Source organism: Phaenicophaeus curvirostris, chromosome 33, assembly GCF_032191515.1.
Source record: "Phaenicophaeus curvirostris isolate KB17595 chromosome 33, BPBGC_Pcur_1.0, whole genome shotgun sequence".
NCBI classification, from domain to species: Eukaryota; Metazoa; Chordata; class Aves; order Cuculiformes; family Cuculidae; genus Phaenicophaeus; species Phaenicophaeus curvirostris.
The window spans coordinates 2,339,821-2,367,180 of NC_091424.1; the positions used below are offsets into that span (position 1 = coordinate 2,339,821).

Here is a 27,360-nt window from a genome sequence, read left to right on the forward strand (position 1 = left end):
AAACGAGGCTTTTGGGGTTTTTTTTTCTTTATTTTTAGGGGTTCGGGGGTTTTCGGGGCTCCCCCTCAGCCCAGAGTCTCCTTCCAGGGCCGCTTGGGGGGCTCGGGGGGCGGGCGGGGCGCCGGGGGGCGGCGGAAGGTCTGTCGGAGGGGGCCTGGGGGGGGTCGGGGAGAGAAATCCTCGTGTGAGGGAAACCCTCGTGCAAAACCCTCGTGCAAAACCCTCGTGCAAGGGGTCGGTGTGCGAGAGAAACCCTCGTGGGGGAGAAACCCGCGTGGGAGCCCCCCCTGGAGCCACAGGGATCCTCGTGCAAAGGACCCTCGTGCAAAGGACCCTCGTGTGAACCCCCCCTCCTCGTGCGAGGAATCCTCGTGCAAGGGATCCTCGTGCAAGGCTCACCCTTGGCCGCCAGCTCGAGGTGGTGTCGCCGCCGCCACTCGCGGTCCTCGCTGCGCTGCAGGCTCTGCGCCTCCCCCCACTCTGCGGGACCCACGGACGCCCCATAGCGCCCCAAAACCCTCCTTTTACACCCCCAAATCCCCATTTTACCCCCTAAATCACTATTTTCCCCCTCAAATCCTCATTTTCCCCTCTCAAACCCCCATTTCCCCCCCCAAATCCCCCCTCTAATTTCCCCATAACCCCCCCAAATCCCCGTTTTACCCCCTAAATCCCAATTCTCCTCCCCGAATCCCCATTTTCCACCCCCAAACCCCCATTTTACCCCCTGCAAACCCCTCTATAACCCTCGTTCCTGCCCCATAACCCCCCAATCCCTCTTTTACCCCCCCAAACCCCCCCTTTTCCCATAAAAACCTGCCCCATAGCCCCCCAAATCCCTTTTTAAACCCCTAAATCCCCGTTTTCCTCCCCAAATCCCCATTTTACCCCCCCAAACTCCCATTTTACCCCCCAACCTGCCCCGTAGGCCCCCAAATCCCCATTTTCCTCCCCCAAACCCCCATTTTCCTCCCCAAACACCTCTTTTTTCCCCTCAAACCTGCCCCATAGGCCCCCAAATCCCCATTTTCCTCCCACAAACCCCTTTTTAAACCCCCCAAACCCCCATTTTACCCCCCCAAACCCCCATTTTTCCCCCCAAACCTGCCCCGTAGCCCCCCAAACCCCCATTTTCCTTCCCCAAATCCCCATTTCCCCCCCAAACCTCCATTTTCCTCCCCCAAATCCCCATTTTACCCCCCCAAACTGGCCCCATAGCCCCCCAAATCCCTTTTTAACCCCCCCAAACCCCCATTTCCCCCCCCAAATCCCCATTTTACCCCCCCGAGCCCCCATTTTTCTCCCCAAACCCCTCTTTTTTCCCCCCAAACCTCCCCCATAGCCCCCCAAATCCCCATTTTCCTCCCCCAAATCCCTTTTTAAACCCCCCAAACCCCCATTTCCCCCCCCAAACCCCCATTTTACCCCCCCAAATGCCTCTTTTTCCCCCCAAACCCGCCCCGTAGCCCCCCAAATCCCCATTTTCCTCCCCCCAATCCCTATTTTCCCCCTCGTACCGTGCCGGAGGCGGGCCAGCAGCCCCTTGGGGCGCGCTGCGGGGGTGGCCGTGGGGCTGGGGGTGGCCGTGGGGCCGGGCTGGGGGATGCCGAGGCGGGTCCGCAGGGCCGGAACGCGCAGCAGCCCCGTCTGCGCCAGGCTGAAGGCGTTCGACGTCAGCCAGTACGTGAAAATCGCCTAAAAACCAGGTTGGAGGCAAAAAAAAATACTTAAAAATTAAAATTTCCCCCATTTGAGCCAAAATTTCCTCGTTTTCGGAAAGATTTTACCCGTTTTACCCTAAACATCCTCATTTTTTGAACGATTCTGCCCATTTCAACCCAAATTTCCTCATTTTTTGAAAGATTTTACACATTTTAACCTAAACATTCTCATTTTTTGAAAGATATTCCCCATTTTCACCCAAACTGCCTCATTTTTTGAAAGATTTTTGCCTATTTTAACTAAAACATTCCACTTTTTGAAAGATTTTACCCATTTTAACCCAAATCTCTCAATTTTTTGAGAAATTTCCCCCATTTTAGCCAAAATTTCCTCATTTTTGGAAAGATTTTACCCTTTTTAACCTAAACATCCTCATTTTTTAAAAGATATTCCCCCTTTTAACCCAAACCGCCTCATTTCTTGGAAGATTTTTCCCATTTTCACTAAAAGATTTCCATTTTTTGAAAGATTTTGCCCGTTTCAACCAAAATTCCCTCATTTTTTGAAAAACTTTGCCCATTTTAACCCAAATTTCCTCATTTTTTGTAAGATTTCTCCCTTTCTGGTCCCTATTTCCCTGGCTTTTTAAAAGATTTCTCTCATTTTAAACGAATTTCCCTCATTTTAAACAAACTTCCCTCATTTTTTTGCGAGATCCGACCCATTTTGTGGACAATCTGACCCGTTTTAACTGAAATTTCCCATTTTTTTTAAATTTTTTCCCCTATTTTGAAGATTTTCCCCCCATTTTGAATAATTTTTGCTCTATTTTGAAAGATTTTCCCCATTTTTCTGCCTTTTCTCCCCACTTTATCCAATTTTTAACCCTTTCCCTCCCCTTTCAGAATTAAAACCCCCCCTTTTTCACCCCATTCCCCCCATTTTTGGGGCTCCCCCCCCCCGTTAACCCCTTCCTCACCGTGGGGAAGTGCAGGATGAAGGGGAGGAAGAGGAGGGGCAGCAGCCGCAGCACCTGCCGCACGGCGCCCGACCCGGGGCTCGACACGCCCGTCTCCGCCCCGAGCTGACCGAAAACACACTTTTCAACCCCAAAATCCCTCCCTTCGCACCCAAAATCCCCATTTTTGACCCCAAACCCCCGTGTTGGAACCAAAACGTCCTCTTTTCGCACCTGAAAACCCCCATTTTGGCCACTAAAACCCCATTTTTGACCCCCAAACACCCATTTTCGACCCCCAAATCCCCCATTTTCAACCCCAAAACCCTATATTTGAACCAAAAATTCCTCTTTTTGCACCCAAATCCTCCATTTTGCCACTAAATCCCTCTCATTTGTCTCAAAACCCCCATTTTTGACCCCAAACCCCCCATGTTCGACCCCAAACCCCCAGTTTTTACCCCCAAAGCCCCATTTTCCACCCCCAAATCCCCATTTTCCACCCCAAACCCTCACGTTCACACTCAAAACCCACTATTTTTGCCCCAAAACCCCCTATTTGAACCAAAACTTCTTATTTTTGCCCCCCAAACCCTCTCTTTTTCTCACTAAACTCTCCATTTTCACCCCCAAACCCCCATTTTCTCCCCCCAAACCCCCATTTTCTCCCCCCAAACCCCCATTTTTTGCCCCCAAACCCCCATTTTGTCTAAAAACCCTCTTATTTTTGGCCCCAAAAGGCTGTTTTTTCACCCCAAAAGGCCGCTCACCTCGAGCACGAGCCAGGTGGAGGCGGTGACGAGGACGGGGAGGGCGTAGAAGGGGTCGGGGGCCGTGAGGTCGGGGAACCAGGCGACCCCCCCCGTCCGCAGCCCCGGAACCGGCGTCGTGGCCATCGCCCGCAGCGCCAGGAAGAACGAGAGGAACAGGGGGGTCTGAGGAGGGAGAAAAAAATAGGGTGAGGGACCCCGAAAACCCCCAAAACCCCCTCAAAACCACCCTAAACCACCCCAAAATAACCAAAAACGTCCCAAATCCACCCGAAACCAACCCCGGGACCCCCGAAACCTGCTCGAAAACCCCCAAAATACCCCCAAACCCACCCTAAAACCCAAAAAAATAAACAAAAACGCCAACAAATCCGCCCTAAAACGCTCAAAAATAATGAAAAACACCCCAAAATACCCCCAAACCTCCCAAAATAAACAAAAACACCCCCAAATCCGCACTAAAACCCTCAAAAATAAACAAAACCAACCCAAAATACCCCAAACCCCCCCAAAATAAACAAAAACGCCCCCAAATCCGCCCTCAAACCCTCAAAAATAAACAAAAACAACCCAAAATACCCCAAAATAAACAAAAACGCCCCCAAACCCACCCTAAAACCCCCAAAAATAAACAAAAACGCCCCCAAATCCACCCTAAAACCCCAAAAAATAAACAAAAGTGCCCCCAAACCTGCCCTAAAACCCTCAAAAATAATCAAAAAAGCCCCAAAAGACCCCAAATCCCACTCTAAAACCCCCCAGAATAAACAAAAACGCCCCCAAATCCACCCTAAAACCCTCAAAAATAAACAAAACAACCCAAAATACCCCAAAATAAACAAAAACGCCCCCAAACCCACCCTAAAACCCAAAAAAATAAACAAAAACGCCCCCAAATCCACCCTAAAACCCTCAAAAATAAACAAAAACATCCTAAAACCCCCCAAAATAAGCAAAAACACCCCAAAACCCACCCTGGGACCCCAAAAACAACAAAAACAAGCTAAAAATACACCCCAGGCCCCCAAAACCCACTGAAAACCCCCAAAACCTACTAAACTACCCCAAAAACAATCAAAAATACGCAAAAACCACCCCAAATCCACACCGGGACCCCAAAAATCCCCTTTTTCACCCCAAAACCCTCTATAAAATCTCTTTTTTCCTTAAAAATCCTCCTCCAGGACCCACAAAACCCCCTTTTTACCCCCTCCGGGACCCCCAAAACCTCCTTTTTTCTCCCCAACCGCCCCCCGGGAGGCCCCGAAAAGCTGTTTTTTCGCTTCCCATTTCTCTGTAAAGACCCAAAACGCTGGTTTTTCAGCCCAAAAGGGCCCCGACCTGCACGAGGGGCACGAGGAACCCGCGCAGGGGGTTGACGTCGTGGCGCTTCTGGTAGGCGGCCAGCTCCGAGTAGGCGCGGGCCACTGCGGGCAGCGAGGGGTTAACGGGGACCCCAGCGCCTCCCAGTGCCCCCAGGCCCCCTCCCAGTGACCCCAGGCCCCCTCCCAGTCCCTCCCAGTGCCCCCAGGCCCCCTCCCAGTGCCCCCCAGTGCCCCCAGGCCCCCTCCCAGTGCCTCCCAGTGCCCCCATTCCCCCTCCCAGTGCCCCCCAGTGCCCCCAGTCCCCCTCCCAGTGCCCCCAGTCCCCCTCCCAGTGCCCCCAGGCCCCCTCCCAGTCCCTCCCAGTGGCTCCCAGTCACCCCCAGTCACCCTGGAACTGGTCTGCGGAGCGCCGCGCCTCGGCCAGGCGCTGGGAGAGCTGCTGGATGTGGGGCAGGTGGGTGGCCAGCCGGGCGGCCTCGCGCTGGCCCCGGACCAGCAGCGGCAGCAGCGCCGCCCGCGCCCCCAGGGTCCCTGGGGACACGCAGAGATCCCCTATGGAGCCTATAGAGCCCATAGGGAACCTATAGGGCCCATAGGGAACCATAGAGACTCGCAGAAAACCATAGAGACTCGCAGAAAACCATAGAGACTCGCAGAAAACCATAGAGACTCGCAGAAAACCATAGAGACTCGCAGAAAACCATAGAGACCCACAGAAAACCATAGAGACCCACAGAAAACCATAGAGACCCACAGAAAACCATAGAGACCCACAGAAAAACCATAGAGACCCACAGAAAAACCATAGAGACCCACAGAAAAACCATAGAGACCCACAGAAAAACCATAGAGACCCACAGAAAAACCATAGAGACCCACAGAAAACCATAGAGACCCGCAGAAAACCATAGAGACCCGCAGAAAACCATAGAGACCCGCAGAAAACCATAGAGACCCGCAGAAAACCATAGAGACCCACAGAAAACCATAGAGACCCACAGAAAAACCATAGAGACCCACAGAAAAACCATAGAGACCCGCAGAAAACCATAGAGACCCGCAGAAAACCATAGAGACCCGCAGAAAACCATAGAGACCCGCAGAAAACCATAGAGACCCGCAGAAAACCATAGAGACCCGCAGAAAACCATAGAGACCCGCAGAAAACCATAGAGACCCGCAGAAAACCATAGAGACCCGCAGAAAACCATAGAGACCCGCAGAAAACCATAGAGACCCACAGAAAACCATAGAGACCCACTAGGGAACCATAGAGACCCACTAGGGAACCATAGAGACCCACTAGGGAACCATGGAGCGCCCCCAGGGGGAACCATAGAGACTCAATAGGGAACCATAGAGACCCACAAAAAAACCATAGAGACCCACGGAAAACCATAGAGACCCACGGAAAACCATAGAGACCCAATAGGGAACCATAGAGCGCCCCCAGGGGGAATCACAGAGACCCAGTAGGAGAAACTATAGAGACCCAATAGTGAACCATAGAGCGCCCCCAGGGGGAATAATAGAGACCCAATAGGAGGAACCATAGAGACCCAATAGGAGGAACCATAGAGCGCCCCCAGGGGGAACCATAGAGACCCAACAGGGAACGATAGAGCGCCCCCAGGGGGAACCATAGAGACCCAATAGGGAACCATAGAGAGACCCCAGGGGGAACCATAGAGACCCAACAGGGAACGATAGAGCGCCCCCGGGGGGAACCATAGAGACCCGATAGGGAACCATAGAGAGACCCCAGGGGGAACCATAGAGACCCAACAGGGAACGATAGAGCGCCCCCGGGGGGAACCATAGAGAGACCCTGGGGGGAACCATAGAGTCTCAATAGGGAACCATAGAGAGCCCCCAGGGGCAACCATAGAGTCTCAATAGGGAACCATAGAGAGCCCCATAGGGAACCATAGAGAGGCCCAATACGGAACCATAGAGAGGCCCAACAGGGGGTTATACAGACCCACAGCAACCCATATGGACCCCCAGGAAGCCCCAGCAACCTATAGGGCCCATAGGGAGCCCATAACGACCCAGAGAGCTCCCTAGGGCCCCACTGACCCACGGCGATGGCGCCCCACCAGGGCAGCCCCACGTCGAGGTGCAGGAACTGCAGGAAGTTCTGGACGAGCCCCACGGGGGTGAAGGCTCCGAGCCCCAAATCCTCCAGCCGCACCTCGGCCTCCAGCCCCGCGGCCAGCGGAGGCTCCGGGGCTCCCGACGGGGGGTTCTGCCCCACGGAAGAGAGATCCTGCCCCACGGAGGGGGGGCTCTGCCCCACAGAGGGGGGGCTTTGCCCCACAGCGGCCGCGAGGGGCTGGGACGGGACCTGGAAAGGGGGGAAACGGGGGGTGGTAGAAGAGGGGACGCCCCATAGCGCCCCCAAACCAACACAGAGGGATCACAAGCTGCCCCACAACCCCCCTAAACCACCCCATGACCCCCCATTCTGCCCCACAGCACCCCCAAACCGCCCCACAGCACCCCCCTCACCGTGGCGCTGGCGGTGCCGAGGCCTCGGGGCGCGGGTCCCAACGCCAGGCGGGGTCTCCGGTCCCACGGGGGACCCCGTAGCGCCTGTGGGGGATGGCGGGGTGACGTCACGGCGACGTCACACGACGTCGCATGACGTCACACACCCTCCCCTCCCCCTTTCCAGGGCCTCACCTGAGCCCTCAGGGCCCGGAGCAGCGGGCGCAGCCGCGGAGCCGCCGCCGCCACCGCCGCCGCCATCATTCGAGGCGGCGAGGAGGGGGAGGAACCGGAAGCTGAAGCGCACGTGACCGGAAGCCGACCCTCAGGAAAGCGCGGCGGGGTCTGCGCATGCGCAGCGCCTCCACCCGCGCCGCCGCCGCCATTTTGAAGCCGGGCAGGCTGCCCCTAAGGGGGCGTGGCCCCCCGCCGCCATCTTGAAGCGACCCCCTCAAGCCGCCATTGCCGCCTCCTCCTCCTCTTCTCCTTCCTCCTCCCCCGCCCCGGCCCCGCCAGGTACGCTTTTTCCAGCTTAAATCCGCTTTTTTTGACTTAAATACGCTTTTTTTGACTTGAATCCGCTTTTTTTTTCTGACAGGAACCCCGCTTTCTCTGACTTAGATCCACTTTCTCTGACTTAGATCCACTTTCTCTGACAGGAATCCTCCTTTTTCTTCCTTAAATCCACTTTTCCTGAGGGGAACCCTGCTGGTTTTGGCTTAAATCCGCTTTTCCAGACAGGAATCCTGCTTTTTCTGACTTAAATTTACTTTCTCTGACTAGAATCTTGCGTTTTTTTGACTTAAATCTACTTTTCCTGATCGAAGCCCTACTCTTTTTTTACTTAAATCCACTTTTTTGGCAGGAACCCTGCTCGTTTTCACTTAAATTTGCTTCTTCTGATAGGAGCACTGCTTGTTCTTACTTAAATTTACTATTTCTGACAAGAACTTTGCTTGTTTTCACTTAAATCCACTTTATTCCAAGAGGAACCCTGCTTATTCTGACACAAATCCCTGTTTTCTGAGTCAAATCCCTGTTTTCTGACTCAAATCCCGCATTTTCTGATGGGAACCCCTCCTTTTTTAATGAGAATCCCGCTTTTTGTAACAAAAATCCCCCTTTTCATGACTTAAATTATCTTTTTCTAACTTTTTCTCAGAGGATCTCCCTGTTTTCAGCCAGAAACCCCCCACGTTCTGACTTAAATCCCCCTTTTCCGACACAAAATATTCCTCTTCTACCAAAAATCCCCCTTTTCCTGACACAAATCCTGCTTTTTCTGACTTAAATTTGCCATTTGTGACAGGAACTCTAGTTTTCCCTTCATAAATCTTCGTTTTTTTTCATAAATTTTTGTTTTTCCTTTATAAATCCTTTTTTTTTCATAAATTCTCCTTTTTCTTTCATAAATCCTTGTTTTTCTGACTTAAATTTCTCTTTTCTCACAGAAATTATTTTGTTTTTTGCTTTAAACCCATTTTTTGTGATAAGAATCTCCTTTCTTTGTCACAATTAATCTTTCCCTTACCGAGATTCCTTCTTCTTGACAGAAATCCTTGGTTTTTGATTGAAATTCCAGCTTTTTTTGCATAAACCCACATTTTTCCACAGAAACCCGCCTTTTCTTTTCATAAACTTGCTTTTTTTGGCTGGAATCTCAGTTTCTTGACAGGAATCTCATTTTTTTTTCAAGATTTTTCTTTTTTTCTGAGAGAAACCCGTCTTTTTCTCACAGAAACCCCCCTTTTTCTCACAGAAACCCCCCTTTTTCTCACAGAAATCTTCTTTTCTGAGAGAAATTCCCTGTTTTCTCACTTAATTTCTGTTTTTTCTGACATAAACCGACGTTTTTTCACGGAACTTCTTATTTTTCTCTCAGAAAACTCTGTTTTTTTGACAGAAACCCTCTCTTTTTTGACAGAAACTCCTCTTTTTCTCACAGAAATCTCCTTTTTCTGACCCAGAAGGGCGCTGCCCCCCCCACTAGAGGATTTTGGGGGGCTGCCCCCCCACTTTGCCCCCCCCGACCCCCCTTTTTCTCCTCTCCCGCAGGCGATGACGGACGAGGCCGAGCCCCGCGCCCCGACGCCGGAGCCAGGGGGGGCCCCCGGCACCCCGGACCCCTCTGGGGGCGCCCCCCAACCTCCCGAGGGGTCCCCCGACATCTCGGGGTCCCCCCCAGACCCTGAGGGGCCCCCTGACATCTCGGGGTCCTCCAAGGGGACCCCCCGAGACCCTGAAGGGCCCTCCGAGGGGGCACCCCCCAACCCTGAGGGGTCCCCCGACATCTCAGGGTCCCCCAAGGGGGTTCCCCAAGATCCTGAGGGGTCCCCCAACATCTCAGGGTCCTCCGAGGGGGCCCCCCAAGACCCTGAGGGGCCCTCCGAGGGGCCCCCCCTTAAGGCTGAGGGCCCCCCCGACATGTTAGGCTCTTCCAAGGGGGTTCCCCAAGATCCTGAGGGGCCCCCCAACGTGTTGGGGGCCTCCAAGGGGGCTCCCCCCAACCCTGAGGGGCCCCCCGACACCTTAGTGTCCTCCAAGGCATCACCCCAAGACCCCGAGGGGCCCTCCGAGGGGTCCCCCAACGTCTTGGGGGCCTCCAAGGGGGCCCCCCACATCCTTGAGGGCCCCCCCAACACCTCGGGGTCCCCCAAGGGGGCTCCCCAAGACCCCGAGGGCCCCCCCCTTATCCCTAAGGGGCCTCCCAGTGCCTCGAGCTCCTCCGAGGGGGCCCCCCGAGACCCCGAGGGGCCCCCCAAGATGTCGGGGTCCCCCAAGGTGGGTCCCCCCGAGATGTTGGGGCCCCTGCGGGCGGCGCTGGAGGCTGCGCTGAGGCGGGAGCCGGGGGAGCCGGCGCCTCCGGAGCTGCAGCCGCTTTTGGGGATCCCCCTGCCCCCCCAAAGCAAGTGCCAGCGGCTGGACGGGGCCCGGCTGCTGCGGGACAACCTCAGCCTGGTGAGGGGGGCACCCCAAAACTGGGGGGGGGGGGGTGCTAACTGGGAGGGGGAGGGCCAAAGGGGAAGGGAAACCCCAAAATTTAGGGGCTGAACCCCAAAATTTAGAGAGGAAGCGTGAGATTTGAGAGCGGGAGCCCCCAAAATGGGGGTTAAACCCCAAAATTTGAGAGGGGGACCCCAAAATTTAGAGAGGAATCGTGAGATTTGAGAGCGGGAGTCCCCAAAATGGGGGTTGAACCCCAAAATTTGGGAGGGGGACCCCAAAATGGGGGCAAACCCCCAAAATTTAGGGGCAGAACCTCATGATTTTAGAGGGGGACCCCAAGATTTTTGGAGGAATCGTGAGATTTGAGAGGGGGAGCCCCCAAAATGGGGGTGAAACCCCAAAATTTGGGAGGGGGACCCCAAAATTTGAGGGGGAATCGTGAGATTTGAGAGCGGGAGCCCAAAATGGGGGTGAAACCCCAAAATTTAGGGTCAGAACCTCATGATTTTAGAGGAGGACCCCAAAATTTGAGGAGGAATCGTGAGATTTGAGGGGGGGAGCCCCCCAAATGGGGGTGAAACCCCAAAATTTGGGAGGAGGACCCCAAAATTTGAGGAGAAATCATGAGATTTGAGAGGGGGACCCCAACATTTGAGGAGAAATTGTGAGATTTGAGAGGGGGAGCCCCCCGAATGGGGGTTGAACCCCAAAATTTGAGAGGGGGACCCCAAAATTTGAGGAGGAATCATGAGATTTGAGAGGGGGAGCCCCCAAAATGGGGGTGAAACCCCAAAATTTAGGGTCAGAACCTTATGATTTTAGAGGGGGACCCCAAAATTTGAGGAGGAATCGTGAGATTTGAGGGGGGGAGCCCCCAAAATGGGGGTGAAACCCCAAAATTTGGGAGGAGGACCCCAAAATTTGAGGAGAAATTGTGAGATTTGAGAGGGGGAGCCCCCAGAATGGGGGTTGAACCCCAAAATTTGAGAGGGGGACCCCAAAATTTGAGGAGGAATCATGAGATCTGAGAGCGGGAGCCCCCCAAATGGGGGTGAAACCCCAAAATTTGAGAGGGGGACCCCAAAATTTAGAGAGGAATCGTGAGATTTGAGAGGGGGACCCCAAAATTTGAGGAGGAATCATGAGATTTGAGAGCGGGAGCCCCCCAAATGGGGGTTGAACCCCACAATTTCGGGGTCGGGGGTGGCGCTGGGGCAGTGGGGGGGTGGGGGCCCCCCCCGAACCCCCTTTTTTCCCCCCCCCCAGGATTCGGGGGGCGCGGTGCAGGGTCTGGGGGCGCTGCGGACGGCCCTGAGCATCCTCGAGAAGTACGGACGGAACCTGCTGCAGCCGCGGCCGCCCCGGCACTGGCGCGGGGTGCGCTTCGGGAACCCCGTTTTCCGCGGCACCGTCGGAGCCATACGGGTAAGGGCCCCCCCAAAAAAATACCTGCACCCCAAAAAAAACCCCAAAAAACCACGCTCTGGGGCACAAAAATGACCCGAAAACCGACCCTCTGTGCCCAAAATTGACCCCGAAACTGCTCCGTGTGCCCCGAAACTGACCCCTGAACCCCAAAACTCACCCCAAAACTGCCTCTTTGTGCCCCAAAACCACCCCTGAACCCCCAAACCTGCCCCAAACCACCTCTTTGTGCCCCAAAACCACCCCTGAACCCCAAAACCTGCCCCAAAACCACCCCTGAACCCCAAAAACTGCCCCCAAACCATCCCTGAACCCCAAAAACTGCCCCAAACCCACCTGTTTGTGCCCCAAAACCACTCCTTGAACCCCAAAATCACTCCTTGTGCCCGCAAAACCATCCTCTGAGCCCCAAAATCACTCCTTGTGCCCCCAAAATCACTCCTTGTGCCCCCAAAACCGCTCCTTGTGCCCCCAAACCCACTCTCTGAGCCCCAAAATCACTCCTTGTGCCCCCAAACCCACTCTCTGAGCCCCAAAATCGCTCCTTGTGCCCCCAAAACCACTCTCTGAGCCCCAAAAATCACTCCTTGTGCCCCCACAACCACTCTCTGAGCCCCAAAATCGCTCCTTGTGCCGCAAAACCACTCTCTGAGCCCCAAAATCACTCCTTGTGCCCCCAAAACCACTCTCTGAGCCCCAAAAATCACTCCTTGTGCCCCCAAACCCACTCTCTGAGCCCCAAAATCACTCCTTGTGCCCCCAAACCCACTCTCTGAGCCCCAAAATCGCTCCTTGTGCCCCCAAAACCACTCTCTGAGCCCCAAAATCACTCCTTGTGCCCCCAAAACCACTCTCTGAGCCCCAAAACCACCCCTGAACCCCAAAAACTGCCCCAAAACCACTCCTGAACCCCAAAAACTGCCCCCAAACCCCCTGTTTGTGTCCCAAAACCACCCCTGAACCCCAAAACCTGCCCCAAACCTTCCTGTTTGTGCCCCAAAACCACCCCTGAACCCCCAAAACCTGCCCCAAACCCACCTGTTTGTGCCCCAAAACCACCCCTGAACCCCAAAACCTGCCCCAAACCCACCTGTTTGTGCCCCAAAACCACCCCTGAACCCCAAAACCTGCCCCAAACCCACCTGTTTGTGCCCCAAAACCACCCCTGAACCCCAAAACCTGCCCCAAACCCACCTGTTTGTGCCCCAAAACCACCCCTGAACCCCAAAAACTGCCCCAAACCACCTGTTTGTGCCCCAAAACCACCTCTGAACCCCCAAACCTGCCCCAAACCACCTGTTTGTACCCCAAAACCACCTCCTTGTGCCTCCAAAACCACTCTCTGAGCCCCAAAATCACTCCTTGTGCCCCCAAACCCACTCTCTGAGCCCCAAAAATCGCTCCTTGTGCCCCCAAACCCACTCTCTGAGCCCCAAAATCACTCCTTGTGCCCCCAAACCCACTCTCTGAGCCCCAAAAATCACTCCTTGTGCCCCCAAAACCACTCTCTGAGCCCCAAAACCACCCCTGAACCCCAAAAACTGCCCCAAAACCACCCCTGAACCCCAAAAACTGCCCCCAAACCCCCTGTTTGTGCCCCGAAACCACCCCTGAACCCCAAAACCTGCCCCCAAACCACCTGTTTGTACCCCAAAACCACCCCTGAACCCCCAAACCTGCCCCCAAACCACCTCCTTGTGCCCCAAAACCACCCCTGAACCCCCAAACCTGCCCCAAAACCACCCCTGAACCCCCAAACCTGCCCCCAAACCACCTCCTTGTGCCCCAAAACCACCCCTGAACCCCCAAACCTGCCGCAAAACCACCCCTGAACCCCCAAACCTGCCCCAAAACCACCCCTGAACCCCCAAACCTGCCCCAAAACCACCCCTGAACCCCAAAAACTGCCCCCAAACCATCCCTGAACCCCAAAACCTGCCCCAAACCACCTGTTTGTACCCCAAAACCACCTCCTTGTGCCCCCAAACCCACTCTCTGAGCCCCAAAAATCACTCCTTGTGCCCCAAACCCACTCTCTGAGCCCCAAAATCACTCCTTGTGCCCCCAAACCCACTCTCTGAGCCCCAAAATCGCTCCTTGTGCCCCCAAACCCACTCTCTGAGCCCCAAAATCGCTCCTTGTGCCCCAAACCCACTCTCTGAGCCCCAAAAATCACTCCTTGTGCCCCCAAAACCACTCTCTGAGCCCCAAAAATCACTCCTTGTGCCCCCAAAACCACTCTCTGAGCCCCAAAATCACTCCTTGTGCCCCCAAAACCACTCTCTGAGCCCCAAAAATCACTCCTTGTGCCCCCAAACCCACTCTCTGAGCCCCAAAATCGCTCCTTGTGCCCCAAACCCACTCTCTGAGCCCCAAAAATCACTCCTTGTGCCCCCAAACCCACTCTCTGAGCCCCAAAATCTCTCCTTGTGCCCCCAAAACCACTCTCTGAGCCCCAAAATCGCTCCTTGTGCCCCCAAACCCACTCTCTGAGCCCCAAAATCGCTCCTTGTGCCCCCAAACCCACTCTCTGAGCCCCAAAATCGCTCCTTGTGCCCCAAAACCGCTTCCTTAAACCCCAAACCGATCCCCAAACCGCCTCTTTTTGCCCCAAACCCCCTCCTGAACCCCGAAACCGGCCCCCGTTAACCCCTCGGTGCCCGCAGGGGGGGCGAGAGGTGCTGGGGCTGCTGGGCTACACGGAGCAGACGGGCGAGGGGCTGAGCTTCCCGGAGGGGGTCGGGGCCCCCCACGGCCCCCGCGTGGCCCGCGTCACCGCCGACGTCCTCCTGCTGCGCGCCGAGATCGACCTGCTGCTGGCCGTGAGGGACTGGGGGGCACTGGGGGGGACTGGGAGGGGATTGGGGGGCACTGGGAGCCACTGGGAGGGGGAATGGGGGACTGGGGGGCACTGGTCGGCTCTGATCTCGCACATTCCCCCCCCCACCCCAGAACCAGCACCCGAACCCCCATTTCTTCACGGAGCTGCTGCAGCGCGGGGCCCAGGTGAGGACCTGGGGGGCACCGGGAGGGGCTGTTTATACTGGTTTGTACTGGTTTATACTGGTTTGTACTGGTTTATACTGGTTTATACTGGTTTATACTGGTGCGAACTGGGCTCCTCTCCCCACAGGAGCTGCTGGTCCAGGACGCTGGGGGGCGCGCTGGAGACACAGGTAGGGGGCGGGGCCTACAGGGAGGGGGCGGGGCCTACAGGGAGGGGGCGGGGCCTAAAGGGAGGGGGCGGGGCCTGAGGGTCTATGGGGCTGGGGGGGTTCTCTATGGGTCTGAGGGGGGTCTCTATGGGGCTGGGGGGGGTCTCTATGGGGCTGGGGGGGTCTCTATGGGGCTGGTTCTCTCCGGGTCCGACCCCCTTCCCCTCTGCCCCACAGGCCTCGCCCCACGGCGCCCGCCCAGCCCCACACGGGGGGACCCCAGGTAACCTACGCCCGCCTCTCTGCCCCATAGCGCCTGCCCCATAGCGACCCCAACCCCCCTTTTCTCTCTCTCTCTCTCCCCCCCCAGCTTGTTGCCCCCCAAGTGGCCCCTCGGGAGCCGCTGCCCCCCCGGCTCTATGGGGCAGCCCCCCGGCGCTATGGGGCAGCCCCCCAGCTCTATGGGGCAGCCCCCCAGCAGCAGCGGCTGGGCCTGCGCCTCCTGCACCTTCCTGAACCCCGGCCCCAGCGTCCTGTGTGGGGTGTGCGAGCGCCCCCGCCTGGCCCGGAGACCCCCCCCCGCCCCACAGGTTGGGGGGGCAGGGGGACTTGGGGGGCAGGGGGGGAACCGAAGTGGGGTGGAACTAAAGTTGAAAGGGTGTGTGGGTGGGGGAGGGATTGGCGGGACACCGAGGCAACTGGGGGAAGGAAATAGGGGGGGACAATGGGGGGGGGCAGGAAGGGGAGGGGGAACCAAAATGAGAGGGTGGGGGGGGAGAGATTGGAGGGGGCACCTAGGGGAGGGAAAGAGGGGGGGAACCAAAGTGGAGGGATGGGGGGAAGGGATTGGAGGGGGCACTGAGGCGCCTGGGGGAGGGAAATAGAGGGGGGACAAAGGGGAGGGGGAACCAAAGGGAGGAGGAACCAAAGTGTAGGGATGGGGGGAAAGGATTGGAGGTTGCACCGAGGCCCCTGGGGGACTGAGAATGAGGTTGCGCCGAGGCCAAAGGGGGGTGGGCGGGGCTAAAAGGGGAGGGGGCGTGGCCTGAGGGGTCCCCAATGTCCCCGTGTCCCCCCACCCCCAGTGTCCCCAGGGCTGGCCCTGCCCCCACTGCACTTTCTGGAATGAAGGCCCCGGGCCGGGCTGCTCCGTTTGCCGTGGCTCCCGGGACGAGACCCCGACCCCCCCGAGGCCCCTGAGCCCCCCGAACCCCCAAGCCGGGCCCCGGCGCGACCCCCGAGCCGACGAGGCCGAGAGGCGGCGGCAGCAGCGGCTGCGGGAGGACGGCAGCCGCCTCGTCGCCATCGTCAGGGTGAGCGGGGGGACCTGGAGGGGTCCCTGTGGGGCTGGGGGGTCTCTGTGGGGCTCCCAGGGGATCTAGAGGGGTCCTGGGGGTCCTAGAGGTGTCTCTCTGGGGCTGGGGGGTCTCTAGAGGGGTCCTGGGGGTCCTAGAGGGGTCTCTGTGGGGCTGGGGGGTCTCTAGAAGGGTCCTGGGGATCCTAGAGGGGTCCCTGTGGGGCTGGGGGGTCTCTAAAGGGGTCCTGGGGGGTCGTAGAGGAGTCTCTGTGGGGCTGAGGGGTCTCCAGAGGGGTCCTGGGGGTCCTAGAGGGTCTCTGTGGGGCTGGGGTGTCTCTAGAGGGGTCTTGGGGGTCCTATAGGGGTCTCTGTGGGGCTGAGGGGTCTCTAGAGGGGTCCTGGGGGTCCTAGAGGGGTCTCTGTGGGGCTGGGGGGTCTCAGGGGGGTCCTTGAGGGGTCCCTGTGGGGCTGGGGGGTCTCAGGGGGGTCCTTGAGGGGTCCCTGTGGGGCTGGGGGGTCTCAGGGGGGTCCTTGAGGGGTCCTTGTGGGGCTGGGGGCTCTCAAGAAGGGGCCTAGGGGGTCCTGGGGGTCTCTATGAGGCTCCCAGGGGGGTCTCTGTGGGGCTCCCAGGGGGGTCTCTGTGGGGCTCCCAGGGGGGTCTCTGTGGGGCTGAGCGGGGGATCTAGGGGGGTCCTGGGGGTCCTAGAGGGGTCTCTGTGGGGCTGGGGTCCCAGTCTGGGTCCCAGTGTGGGTCTCAGTTTGGGTCTGGGGTCCCAGTATGAGTCCCAGTGTGGGTCTGGGGTCCCAGTGTGGGTCTGGGGTTCAAGTCTGGCTCTGGGGTCCCAGTCTGGGGTCCCAGTGTGGGTCCGGGGTCCCAGTCTGGGCTCCCAGTATGGGTCTGGGGTCCCAGTCTGGCTCTGGGGTCCCAGTGCGGGTGTGGGGTCCCCGCAGGCGGCGGAGGCGCAGGGGGTGCCCCCCGAGGCCGTGTGGGTGGCCGCGGGGCAGGCTCGGGCCTCGGCCTGGGTGGCCGTGGGGCGGGCGCGGGCGGCGCTGGGGCCGGCCCTGGCCTCGCTGCTGGAGCAAACTGGGAGCTACTGGGAGGAACTGGGACCCCTGTCCCTGCGCGAGGCCGCCCGCGCCTGGATCCGCGCCCACGGGGACCCCACCAGGGCCTTACTGGGAGCACTGGGAGCCAGGAGGAGGCAGGTGAGGGGGCGCTGGGGGGACTGGGGGGCACTGGGAGGGGGAATGGGGGCACTGGGAGGGACTGGGGGGCACTGGGAGGGGGAATGGGGGCACTGGGAGGGACTGGGGGGCACTGGGAGGGGGAATGGGGGAGCTGGGGGGGACTGGGAGGGGGAATGGAGGGACTGGGAGGGGACTGGGGAGCACTGGGAGAAGGAATAAGGAGACTGCGAGGCCTGTACTGGTTCAGACCGGTCCATACTGGTTCTAAACGGCCTTTACTGGTTTTAACTGGTCTATACTGGTTTGTACTGGTCAGCTGCGGCGGCTGCGGGCGCTGGGGCTGGGGGGCCGCGGGGCCGCCCTGTCCCTCTACCAGAACGGGGGCGACGTGTGGGGAGCGGCCGCCGACCTGCAGCGCCGGCGCCTCCAGCCGCTCCTGAGGGGCCAGTGGGACCCCGAGGGGCCCCTCGACTTCGACTGCCCCGACCAGCAGGTCACTGGGAGCACTGGGACGCACTGGGAGGGGATTGGGGGGCACTGGGAGGGGGTTTGGGGGGGCTATGGGGCGGAATGGGGGCTCTGGGGGGCACTGGGAGGGACTGGGAGGGGACTGGGGGGCACTGGGAGGGGATTGGGGGGCACTGGGAGGGACTGGGAGGGCACTGGGGGGGACTGGGAGGGGATTGGGGGGCACTGGGAGGGACTGGGAGGGGATTGGGGGGCACTGGGAGGGGATTGGGGGGCACTGGGAGGGACTGGGAGGGGATTGGGGGGCACTGGGAGGGGATTGGGGGGCACTGGGAGGGACTGGGAGGGGACTGGTGGTTAGCGGGTCCCTAATTGGTGTCTAACTGGTGTTACTGGTTGGTAATTGGCATCTAAGTGGTTTAACTGGTCCCTAATTGGTGTCTAACTGGTTTAAGTGGTCCCTAACTGGTGTTACTGGTCTCTAACTGGTCCCTAAGTGGGTTAACTGGTCTCTAACTGGTGTTAGTGGTCTGTAACTGGTCCCTAAGTGGGTTAACTGGTCTCTAACTGGTGTTAGTGGTCTGTAACTGGTCCCTAAGTGGGTTAACTGGTCTCTAACTGGTGTTAGTGGTCTGTAACTGGTTCCTAATTGGTGTTACTGGTGTCTAACTGGTCCGTAAGTGGTTTAACTGGTCTTTAACTGGGGTTAGTCGTCTGTAACTGCCTCCTAAGTGGTTTAGCTGGTTTCTAACTGGTGTTACTGGTCTTTAACTGGCACCTAAGTGGGTTAACTGGTCCCTAACTGGTGTTAGTGGTCTGTAACTGGTCCTTAACTGGTGTTACTGGTGCCTAACTGGCCGCTAAGTGGGTTAACTGATCTCTAACTGGTGTTACTGGTCTCTAACTGGTCCCCAAGTGGTTTTATTGGTCCCTAACTGGTCCCTAGATGGTTTTACTGGTGTTTAACTGGTCCCTAAGTGGTTTAACTAGTCTCTAGATGGTTTTACTGGTCTGTAACTGTTTTTTAAGTGGCTTAATTGGTCCCTAGATGGTTTTACTGGTCTGTAACTGGTCCCTAAGTGGTTTAACTGGTCCCTAGATGGTTTTACTGGTCTGTAACTGGTCCCTAAGTGGTTTAACTGGTCCCTAGATGGTTTTACTGGTCTCTAACTGGTTCCTAAGTGGTTTTAACTGGTCTCTAGATGGTTTTACTGGTCTGTAACTGGTCCCTAAGTGGTTTTAACTGGTTCCTGGATGGTTTTACTGGTCTGTAACTGGTCCCTAAGTGGTTTAACTGGTCCCTAGACGGTTTTACTGATCTGTAACTGGTCCCTAAGTGGTTTAACTGGTCCCTAGACGGTTTTACTGGTCTGTAACTGGTCCCTAAGTGGTTTAACTGGTCCCTAGATGGTTTTACTGGTCTGTAACCAGTTCCTAAGTGGTTTCAACTGGTCTCTAGATGGTTTTACTGGTCTGTAACTGGTTTTTAAGTGGCTTAACTGGTCCCTAGATGGTTTTACTGGTCTCTAACTGGTCCTTAAGTGGTTTAACTGGTCCCTAGACGGTTTTACTGATCTGTAACTGGTCCCTAAGTGGTTTAACTGGTCCCTAGACGGTTTTACTGGTCTGTAACTGGTCCCTAAGTGGTTTAACTGGTCCCTAGATGGTTTTACTGGTCTGTAACCAGTTCCTAAGTGGTTTCAACTGGTCTCTAGATGGTTTTACTGGTCTGTAACTGGTTTTTAAGTGGCTTAACTGGTCCCTAGATGGTTTTACTGGTCTCTAACTGGTCCTTAAGTGGTTTAACTGGTCCCTAGATGGTTTTACTGGTCTGTAACTGATCCCTAAATGGTTTAACTGGTTCCTAGATGGTTTTACTGGTGTTTAACTGGTTCCTAAGTGATTTAATTGGTCCCTAGATGGTTTTACTGGTCTGGAAGTGGTCCCTAAATGGTTTTACTGGTTCCTAGATGGTTTTACTGGTGTGTAACTAGTCCCTAAGCGGTTTAACTGGTCCCTAGATGGTTTTACTGGTCCGTAACTGGTTTCTAGATGGTTTTACTGGTCCGTAACTGGTCCATAAGTGGTTTAACTGGTCCCTAGACGGTTTTACTGGTCTGTAACTGGTTCCTAAGTGGTTTCAACTGGTCTCTAGATGGTTTTACTGGTCTGTAACGGGTCCGTAAGTGGGTTAGGTGGTCCCTAACTGGTATTAGGGGTCTGTAACTGGTCCTTAAGTGGTTTAACTGGTCTCTAGATGGTTTTACTGGTCTGTAACTGGTTCCTAAGTGGTTTTATTGCTCTCTAACTGGTCTCTAAGCGCTTCTACTGGTCTGTAAAGGGCTCGTAGGTGGTTTTACTGCCCCGTAACTGGTCCCTAAGCGGTTTTTCTCGTCTCTAATTGGTGCCTAATGGGTTCTTACTGGTTTTTCCTGGTTGCCAGGCGCTGTGCCGGCGCGTGCTGGCCTCGCTGGGCGCGGGGAGCTGGGGCCGCGCGGCGCTGGTGGCGGCGCTGGGCCGGGAGCTGGGCCTGGGCCGCCCCGCGGGGCCCGCGCTGCGCGAGCTGCTCGAGGCCGTCCGGGGCTGCGGGGACCCCGGGGCCCTCAGGAGGCGCCTGCGCCCCGAGTGCGGCGTCTGCGGCACCCCCAGGCCCCGCGACCAGGTACTGGGGGGCACTGGGGGGCACTGGGAGGGACTGGGAGGGGATTGTGGGGGCACTGGGTGCACTGGGAGGGGGCCTGGGGGCACTGGGAGCCGCCTCCCTCGTGCGAGCCCCTCGTGCGAAGCCCCTCGTGCACAGATTCCCGGCCTGGGGGGGTCACTGGGGGGCACTGGGAGGGACTGGGGGGCACTGGGGGGCACTGGGAGGGACTGGGAGGCGCATCCCTGGTGCGAACGCCCTCGTGCGCAGATGCTGGGCCTGGCGTGGTGCGAGTGCTCGCTGTGCCCCGAGTGCTTCCGGCTGCATTTCACCATCGCCGTGCGAGAGCGCGAGGGCGTGCGAGGCCTCGTGTGCCCGGCCTGCGCGCGCCCCGACCTGGCCGACGACGCCCAGCGCCTCGCCTACTTCTCCACCCTCGACGTGCAGGTGCCTCGCACGAGGATGTCGGGGGGGCTCGCACGAGGAACCGAGGGCGCCTCGGGGCCTCACGGGGGGGGGAAAAAGGCCTCGCACGAGGACTCGGGGGACTCGCACGAGCACCGTGGGGCTTCACGTGAGGGAAAAAGGCTTGTCACGAGGACCTGGGGTTCTCGCACGAGGGGTCTGGGGCCTTGCACGAGGGCTTAGGGGCCTCCTAGAGCCTTGCACAAGGACTCAGGGTTCTTGCACAAGGGCTTTGGAGCCTCTAGAGGCTTACACGAAGATTCTGGGGCCTTGCACGAGCGCTTAGGGGCCTCCTAGAGCCTTGCACGAGGACTCAGGGTTTTTGCACAAAGGCCTTGGAGCCTTTAGAGGCTTACACGAGGACTCTGGGTCCTCGCACGAGGGCTTGGAGGCCTCCTAGATCCTTGCACGAGAACCTTGGGGTCTCGCATAAGGGAGAAAGGCCTCGCACGAGGATTGGAGCGCCTTGCACGAGCGCTTTGGGGCCTCCAGATCCTCGCACGTAGGACTCGGGGGGGCCTTGCACGAGCGCTTTCGAGGCCTCGCACGAGGGCCTCGTGACCCCCACGTGCTCGCACGAGGCCCAGACCCCTTGGGGGGGGGGGGTGGTGGAATCTATAGGGGTTGGAGGCGGGGAATCTATGGGGCAGGGGTGGGATCTATAGGGTTTGGGGTGGGATCTATGGGGCAGTGGGGGGATCTATGGGGCAGGGGGGGATCTATAGGGGGCGGGGGGATCTATAGGGGCCGGGGGGCTCCGTGGGGCGGCCCCACAGCTCCCCCCGGCCGCCCCCCAGCTGCGGCAGCACCTCGACCCCCCCACGTACCAGCTCTTCACCCAGAAGCTGACGGAGCTGGAGCTGCTGCGGGACCCCCAGTTCCTCTGGTGCCCACAGGTATGGGGGCCATAGGGGGTCTATAGGTCCCTGGGGGTCCCTATGGGTCCCTGCGGGTCGTTATGGGTCTCTATGGGTCGCTCGTAGGTCTTTAAGAGTCACTGTAGGTCCCTATGGTTCAATCTGTGGGTCAATCTATGGGTCCCTATGGGATTCTATAGGTCTCTATGGGCTCTGTGGGTTACTATGGGTCACGGTGGGTCCCTATGGTTCAATCTGTGGGTCACCTGTGGGTCCCTATGGGATTCTATAGGTCCCTATGGGCTCTGTGGGTCACTGTGGGTCCCTTTGGTTCAATCTATGGGTCCCTATGGGTTTCTACAGGTTCATCTCGGTCCCTATGGTTCAATCTATGGGTCCCTGTGGGTTTCTATAGGTTTGTATGGGTCCCTATGGTTCAATCTATGGGTCCCTGTGGGTTTCTATAGGTCCCTATGGGTCACTGTGGTTCAATCTGTGGGTCATTTATGGGTCCCTGTAGGTCCCTATAGGTCCCTATTGTTCAATCTATGGGTTCCTATGGGCTCTATAGGTCACGTATGGGTTGCTGTGGGTCCTTATGGGTCAATCTATGGGTCCCTGTGGGTCCTTTCTGGGTCCCCATGGGTTCTGTGGGTCCCTATGGGTCTCTGTGGGTCTCTGTGGGTCTCTGTGGGTCCCTTATGGGTCCCTATGGGTCCCTATGGGTCCCTTACGGGTCCCTATGGGCTCTGTGGGTCCCTATGGGTCCCTTACGGGTCCCTATGGGCTCTGTGTCCCCCCGCAGTGCTCGTTCGGGTTCATCTTCGAGGCGGAGCGCGGCCCAGCCCAGTGTCCCCAGTGCCAGCAGCTCTGCTGCCCCCGCTGCCGCCACCCCGTGAGTGGGGCGCGGGGGGGCACCTGGGGGGCACTATGGGGCACTTAGGGGTCACTGTGGGTCACTTATGGGTCTCTGAGGGTCACTTATGGGTCTCTGAAGGTCTCTACGGGTCACTAATGGGTGTCTCTGGGTCACTTAGGAGTCTCTATGGGTCACTTATGGATCTCTGTGTGTCATTTATGGGTCTCTATGGGTCACTTATGGGTCTCTATGGGGTCTCTGAGGGTCACTTACGGGTCTCTGAGGGTCACTTATGGGTCTCTGAGGGTCTCTATGGGTCACTTACGGGTGTCTATGGGTCTCTGTACGTCACTTATGGGTCTCTGAGGGTCTCTTTAGGTCACTTATGGGTCTCTGTGGGTCATTTATGGGTCTCTATGGGTCTCTCAGGGTCACTTATGGGTCTCTGAGGGTCTCTATGGGTCACTTATGGGTCTCTATGGGTCATTTAGGGGTGTCTATGGGTCTCTGTGGGTCACTTACGGGTCTCTACGGGGTCTGTGGGTCACTTAGGGGTCTCTGAGGGTCACTTAGGGGTCTCTATGGGTCACTTAGGAGTCTCTGTGGGTCACTTAGGGGTCACTTGTGGGTCTCTGAGGGTCTCTATGGGTCACTTATGGGTCTCTATGGGGTCTCTGAGGGTCTCTATGGGTCACTTATGGGTCTCTATGGGTCTTTATGGGTCACTTATGTGTCTCTATGAGGTCTATGGGTCACTTATGGGTCTCTGAGGGTCTCTGTGGGTCACTTATGGGTCTCTATGGGGTCTCTGTGGGTCAGTTATGGGTCTCTATGGGTCTTTATGGGTCACTTATGTGTCTCTATGAGGTCTATAGGTCACTTATGGGTCTCTGAGGGTCTCTATGGGTCACTTATGGGTCTCTGTGGGTCTTTATGGGTCTCTAAAGGTCTCTATGGGTCACTTATGGGTCTCTGTGGGTCACTTATGGGTCTCTGTGGGTCTCTATGGGTCACTTATGGGTCTCTATGGGGTCTCTGGGTCCCTTATGGGTGTCTGTGGGTCGCAGTGGGACCCCGCGCACGCCTCGCTCTCGTGCTCCGAGTTCCAGTCGTGGCTGAGCGCCCGCGACCCCCAGGCCGGCGCCGTGGGGCTGGCGGCCTTCCTGCAGGAGCAGCGCCTCGGTGCGTGCCCCACGGCGACACCCCCCACCCCTTCCCCTTCCCTGCCCCACGGCCGCCCCCACGGCCGCCCCATAGCGCCCCGTGTGCCCCGCAGGCTGCCCGGGCTGCGGGCTGGCGCTGTGCGTGGCGCGGGGCGGCTGCCTGCACTGCCGCTGCCCACGCTGCCTCCACCACTTCTGCAGCGCCTGCAGGCGCCCCTTCTACACCAAGGACGTGAGTGGGGGGCGCCGGGGGGCTGGGGGGGGTCGCTGTGGGGCTGGGGGGGTCGCTATGGGGCTGGGGGGGTCGCTATGGGGCAGGGAGGGTCGCTGTGGGGCTGGATGCTGCTGGATGGGTCCTCGCAGGGGGGTGTGGGGTCCGTGGGGGGGAGTATGTGGGGCAGGGGGGGTCTCTGTGGGTCACTTAGGGGTCCCTATGGGGTCTCGGTGGGTCCTCATTGACTTCCATGGGTCCCTATGGGTCTCTGTTGGCTTCTATGGGGTCTCTGTGAGTCCCTATAGGGTTCCTATGGGTCCTTATGGGTCTCTATGGGTCCCTGTGGGTCTCCATAAGGTCCCTGTGGGTCTTTATGGGGTTTCTATGGGTCTCTATAGGGTCTCTATGGGTCCCTATGGTTCTCTATTGGGTCTCTATAGGTCCCTATGGGAGTCTATGGGTTCCTATGGGTCCCCATAGGGTCCCTATGGTTCCTTATGGGGTTCCTATGGGTCTCTATAGGATCTCTGTGGATCCCTGTGGTTCTCTATTGGGTCCCTATGGGAGTCTATGGGTCTCTGTGGGGTGCTATGGGTTCCTATGGGTCTCCATAGGGTTCCTATGGTTCCTTATGGGGTTCCTTATGGGGTTCCTATGGGTGTCTATAGGGGCTCTATGGATCCCTGTGGTTCTCTATTGGGTCCCTATGGGAGTCTATAGGTCTCTGTGGGTGTCTGTGGGGTGCTCTGGGTTCCTATGGGTCTCCATAGGGTCCCTATGGTTCCTTATGGGGTCCCTGTGGATCCCTATGTGGTCACTATGGGTTCTAGGAGACCCTATGGGGTTTCTGTAGGTCTCTGTGGGGGCTCTGTGGGTCCTTATGGGTCCCTATGACCTCTTACGTGTCACTATGAGGTCTCTGTGGGTCTCTATGGTTCCCTGTGGGCTCTATGCATCCCAATGGGTCCCTATAGAGTCTCTGTGGGGCTCTATGGGGTCCCTATAGAGTCTCTATGGGTCTCGATAGGGTCCCTATGGGGTCCCTATGGGCTCTATGGATCCCTGTGGTTCCCTATGGGGTCTCTATGTGTCCCTATTGGGTCTCTCTGGGGTTTCTGTGGGTCCCTGTGGGTCTCTCTGTGTCCCTATGGACCCTGTGGGGTGTCTGTGGGTCCTTCCGGGGCTCTGTAGGGTCCCTATAGGTCCCCGTGTGTCCCCCCAGAGCTGCCCCGATGATCGCTGTCCCCTCCGCGGGTCCCTGCACGGACACCACCCCCGGCGCTGCCTCTTCTACCTGCGCGACTGGGACCCCTCCCGCCTGCAGCGCCTCCTGAATGTATGTGGGGCACCTATGGGGCAGCTATAGGGCACTGCGGGGTCCCTATGGGTCCCTTACGTGTCGCTGTGGGTCACAGGAGGCTGGTGTCCCCTTCGAGACGGATCCTCCCCCTGGTGTCGCCGCCGCCCCGGGAGGTTGGTTCCCCCCCAAACCCCCTTTTTTTCCTCCCCACCCCCTCCCCTCTATTCCCCGCCCCCCCCTCTGCCCCCCAAGTGTGGGGCAGGCGTGGGGCGGCGCTGAGGCCTGCGTGCAGGGGGCTGCGGGGTCCTGGAGCAGAAGGAGGCGCCGGAGGGGCTGCGCGACGAGCCTTGCGGCCGGGAGACCGCGCCGGGGCACGGAGGCCTCTGCCGGTATGGGGGGGGCACTACGAGGCACTTGGGGGTCACTGTGGGGCACTACGAGGCACTTGGGGGTCACTATGGGGCACTACGAGGCACTTGGGGGTCACTATGGGGCACTAGGGGTCACTTGGGGGTCACTATGGGGCACTACGAGGTACTTGGGGGTCACTATGGGTCACTTAGGACTCAGTATGGGGCACTCGGGGTCACTAAAGGCCACTTGTGGGGCACTGGGAGGCTCCTCTGGGGCACTTACGGGTCACTATGGGTCTATATGGGTCATGTATGTGTCCCTTGGGGTTACTTATGGGTCGCTATAGGTCACTTATGGGTCTCTATGGGTCCCTTTGGGTCACTATGGGTTGTTATATGTCACTATGGGTCAGTGATAGGTCCCTATGGGTCTCTATGGATCTCTCTGGGTCACTTATGGGTCACATATGGGCTCTAAGGGTCCCTATGGGCCACTCTGGGTCGGTTATGGGTCCCTACAGGACGCTTAGGGGTCCTTATGCATCACTTATGGGTCTCTATGGGTCCGTTTGGGTCCCTTATGGGTCTGTATGGGTCACCGATAGGTCCTTATGGGTCTTTATGGATCTCTCTGGGTCACTTATGGGTCATGTATGGGCTCTAAGGGTCCCTACAGGACATTTATGGGTTCCTATGGGCCACTCGGGGTTCCTTATGGGTTACTGAGTCACTTACAGGTCCCTAAGGGTCACTTATGGGTCTCCAGGTGGTCATATATGGGTCCGTATGGTCTCTAGGGGGTCACTTATGGGCTCTACGAGTCTCTCTAGGTCACTTATGGGTTTCTATGGGTCTCTATGTCGCAGGTCGCACTACGTGGAGTACCTGGCGCGCCTGGTGTGGCTGCGGGGCCTGGACCCGCTGCCGCTGTACGACGAGGCGGAGCTGCTGGCGGCCGCCGAGCGCCACCTGCCGGGCGGGCGGCCCCCCCGCGTCCCCCCCGAGAGCCCCCGCGGCTACCTGCGGCGGCTCCGGCACCTCCTGCGGCTCCACGACGGCGCCGACGCCGACACCGACCAGCCCTGAGGGCGCCGGGATCGCTGGAAACGCGAGAGACCGAGAGCGCCGCGACCTCCTCCCCACTCCGCTGCCTCAGAGACTGCGCCCCGCGCGCGGCTCCTCGCCGCCTTTTATACCCGCGCGGCCCCGCCCCCAGCCAATCAGAGCGAGGCCACGCCCCCCGCCTCCCCCCGCAGCCAATCAGCGCGCTGTCTCCGGGGCGGCCCCGCGGGAGGAGGCGGGGAAAAAGGCGGGAAAGTGTCACGTGGTACCGGCGCAGCCAGAGGAAAGGGCGGGAAGGTTTGCCGCCTTTTTTTTTTTTGGCGGGAAGGGAGAGGGAGAAGAAGGAGGAGGAGGAGGGAAAATGGCGCCCACGGCAGTGGGAGGGACCGAGGGCACCAGGAGAGACTGATGGCGCCAGGAGACAAATGCTGGAACCAGGAGAGACCGATAGTGCCAGGAGCCACACACCAACCCTGTAGCACAACCCCAGCCCCTCGTGCGAGGAACCAGAGCACTCGTGCAAGGACCTAATTCCTTGTGTGAAGACCCTGAGCCCTCGTGCGAGGCTCTGGGAGGCCCCAGTCCCTCTGGCCATGCCTCCCCTCATATAAGGGTGCGTTGGCCACGCCCCCTTTGCCATATAAGGGCATGTTGACCACGCCCCCGGCAATAAAGGCGTTAAAGGAGCCTTGGGTCTGTGTGGGCGGGGCCTGGGGGTGGGCGGGGCTCCCCTCCATTGCCCTCAAGGCAGTGGGGGGGGGG

General features: G+C 58.1%; 3 protein-coding genes across 4 annotated transcripts in view; 1 reads left to right on the plus strand and 2 right to left on the minus strand.

The window, feature by feature from the left end:
* IPO4 (importin 4) overlaps positions 1-27,360 on the minus strand; it is a 75,957-nt gene that overhangs the window by 14,491 nt on the left and 34,106 nt on the right. The window lies entirely within an intron of this gene.
* Positions 10-7,501, minus strand: OXA1L (OXA1L mitochondrial inner membrane protein). 2 transcript variants are annotated; one of them, XM_069879197.1, is made up of 10 exons: positions 7,401-7,501; positions 7,227-7,310; positions 6,795-7,062; positions 5,103-5,246; positions 4,732-4,817; positions 3,391-3,555; positions 2,642-2,746; positions 1,518-1,695; positions 400-480; positions 10-154 (listed from the first exon to the last, which is right to left on the minus strand). In XM_069879197.1, the coding sequence occupies exons 1-10, from the start codon at positions 7,467-7,469 to the stop codon at positions 66-68; spliced, it is 1,269 nt and encodes a 422-aa protein (XP_069735298.1). In that variant the 5' UTR covers positions 7,470-7,501; the 3' UTR covers positions 10-65. The 2 variants fall into 2 exon arrangements, with proteins under 2 accessions (XP_069735298.1, XP_069735297.1); XM_069879196.1 differs by having other exon boundaries at positions 400-521.
* RNF31 (ring finger protein 31) lies at positions 7,422-27,284 on the plus strand. The gene is made up of 21 exons (XM_069879124.1): positions 7,422-7,721; positions 9,261-10,163; positions 11,418-11,576; positions 14,243-14,398; positions 14,529-14,582; positions 14,710-14,752; positions 14,969-15,014; positions 15,102-15,321; positions 15,817-16,044; positions 16,659-17,234; positions 17,533-17,709; positions 20,128-20,346; positions 20,596-20,772; positions 21,588-21,686; positions 22,453-22,542; positions 23,574-23,688; positions 23,783-23,901; positions 25,106-25,219; positions 25,299-25,356; positions 25,476-25,572; positions 26,403-27,284. Exons 2-21 carry the CDS (start codon positions 9,264-9,266, stop codon positions 26,620-26,622), a joined length of 3,867 nt encoding a protein of 1,288 aa, XP_069735225.1. The 5' UTR covers positions 7,422-7,721; positions 9,261-9,263; the 3' UTR covers positions 26,623-27,284.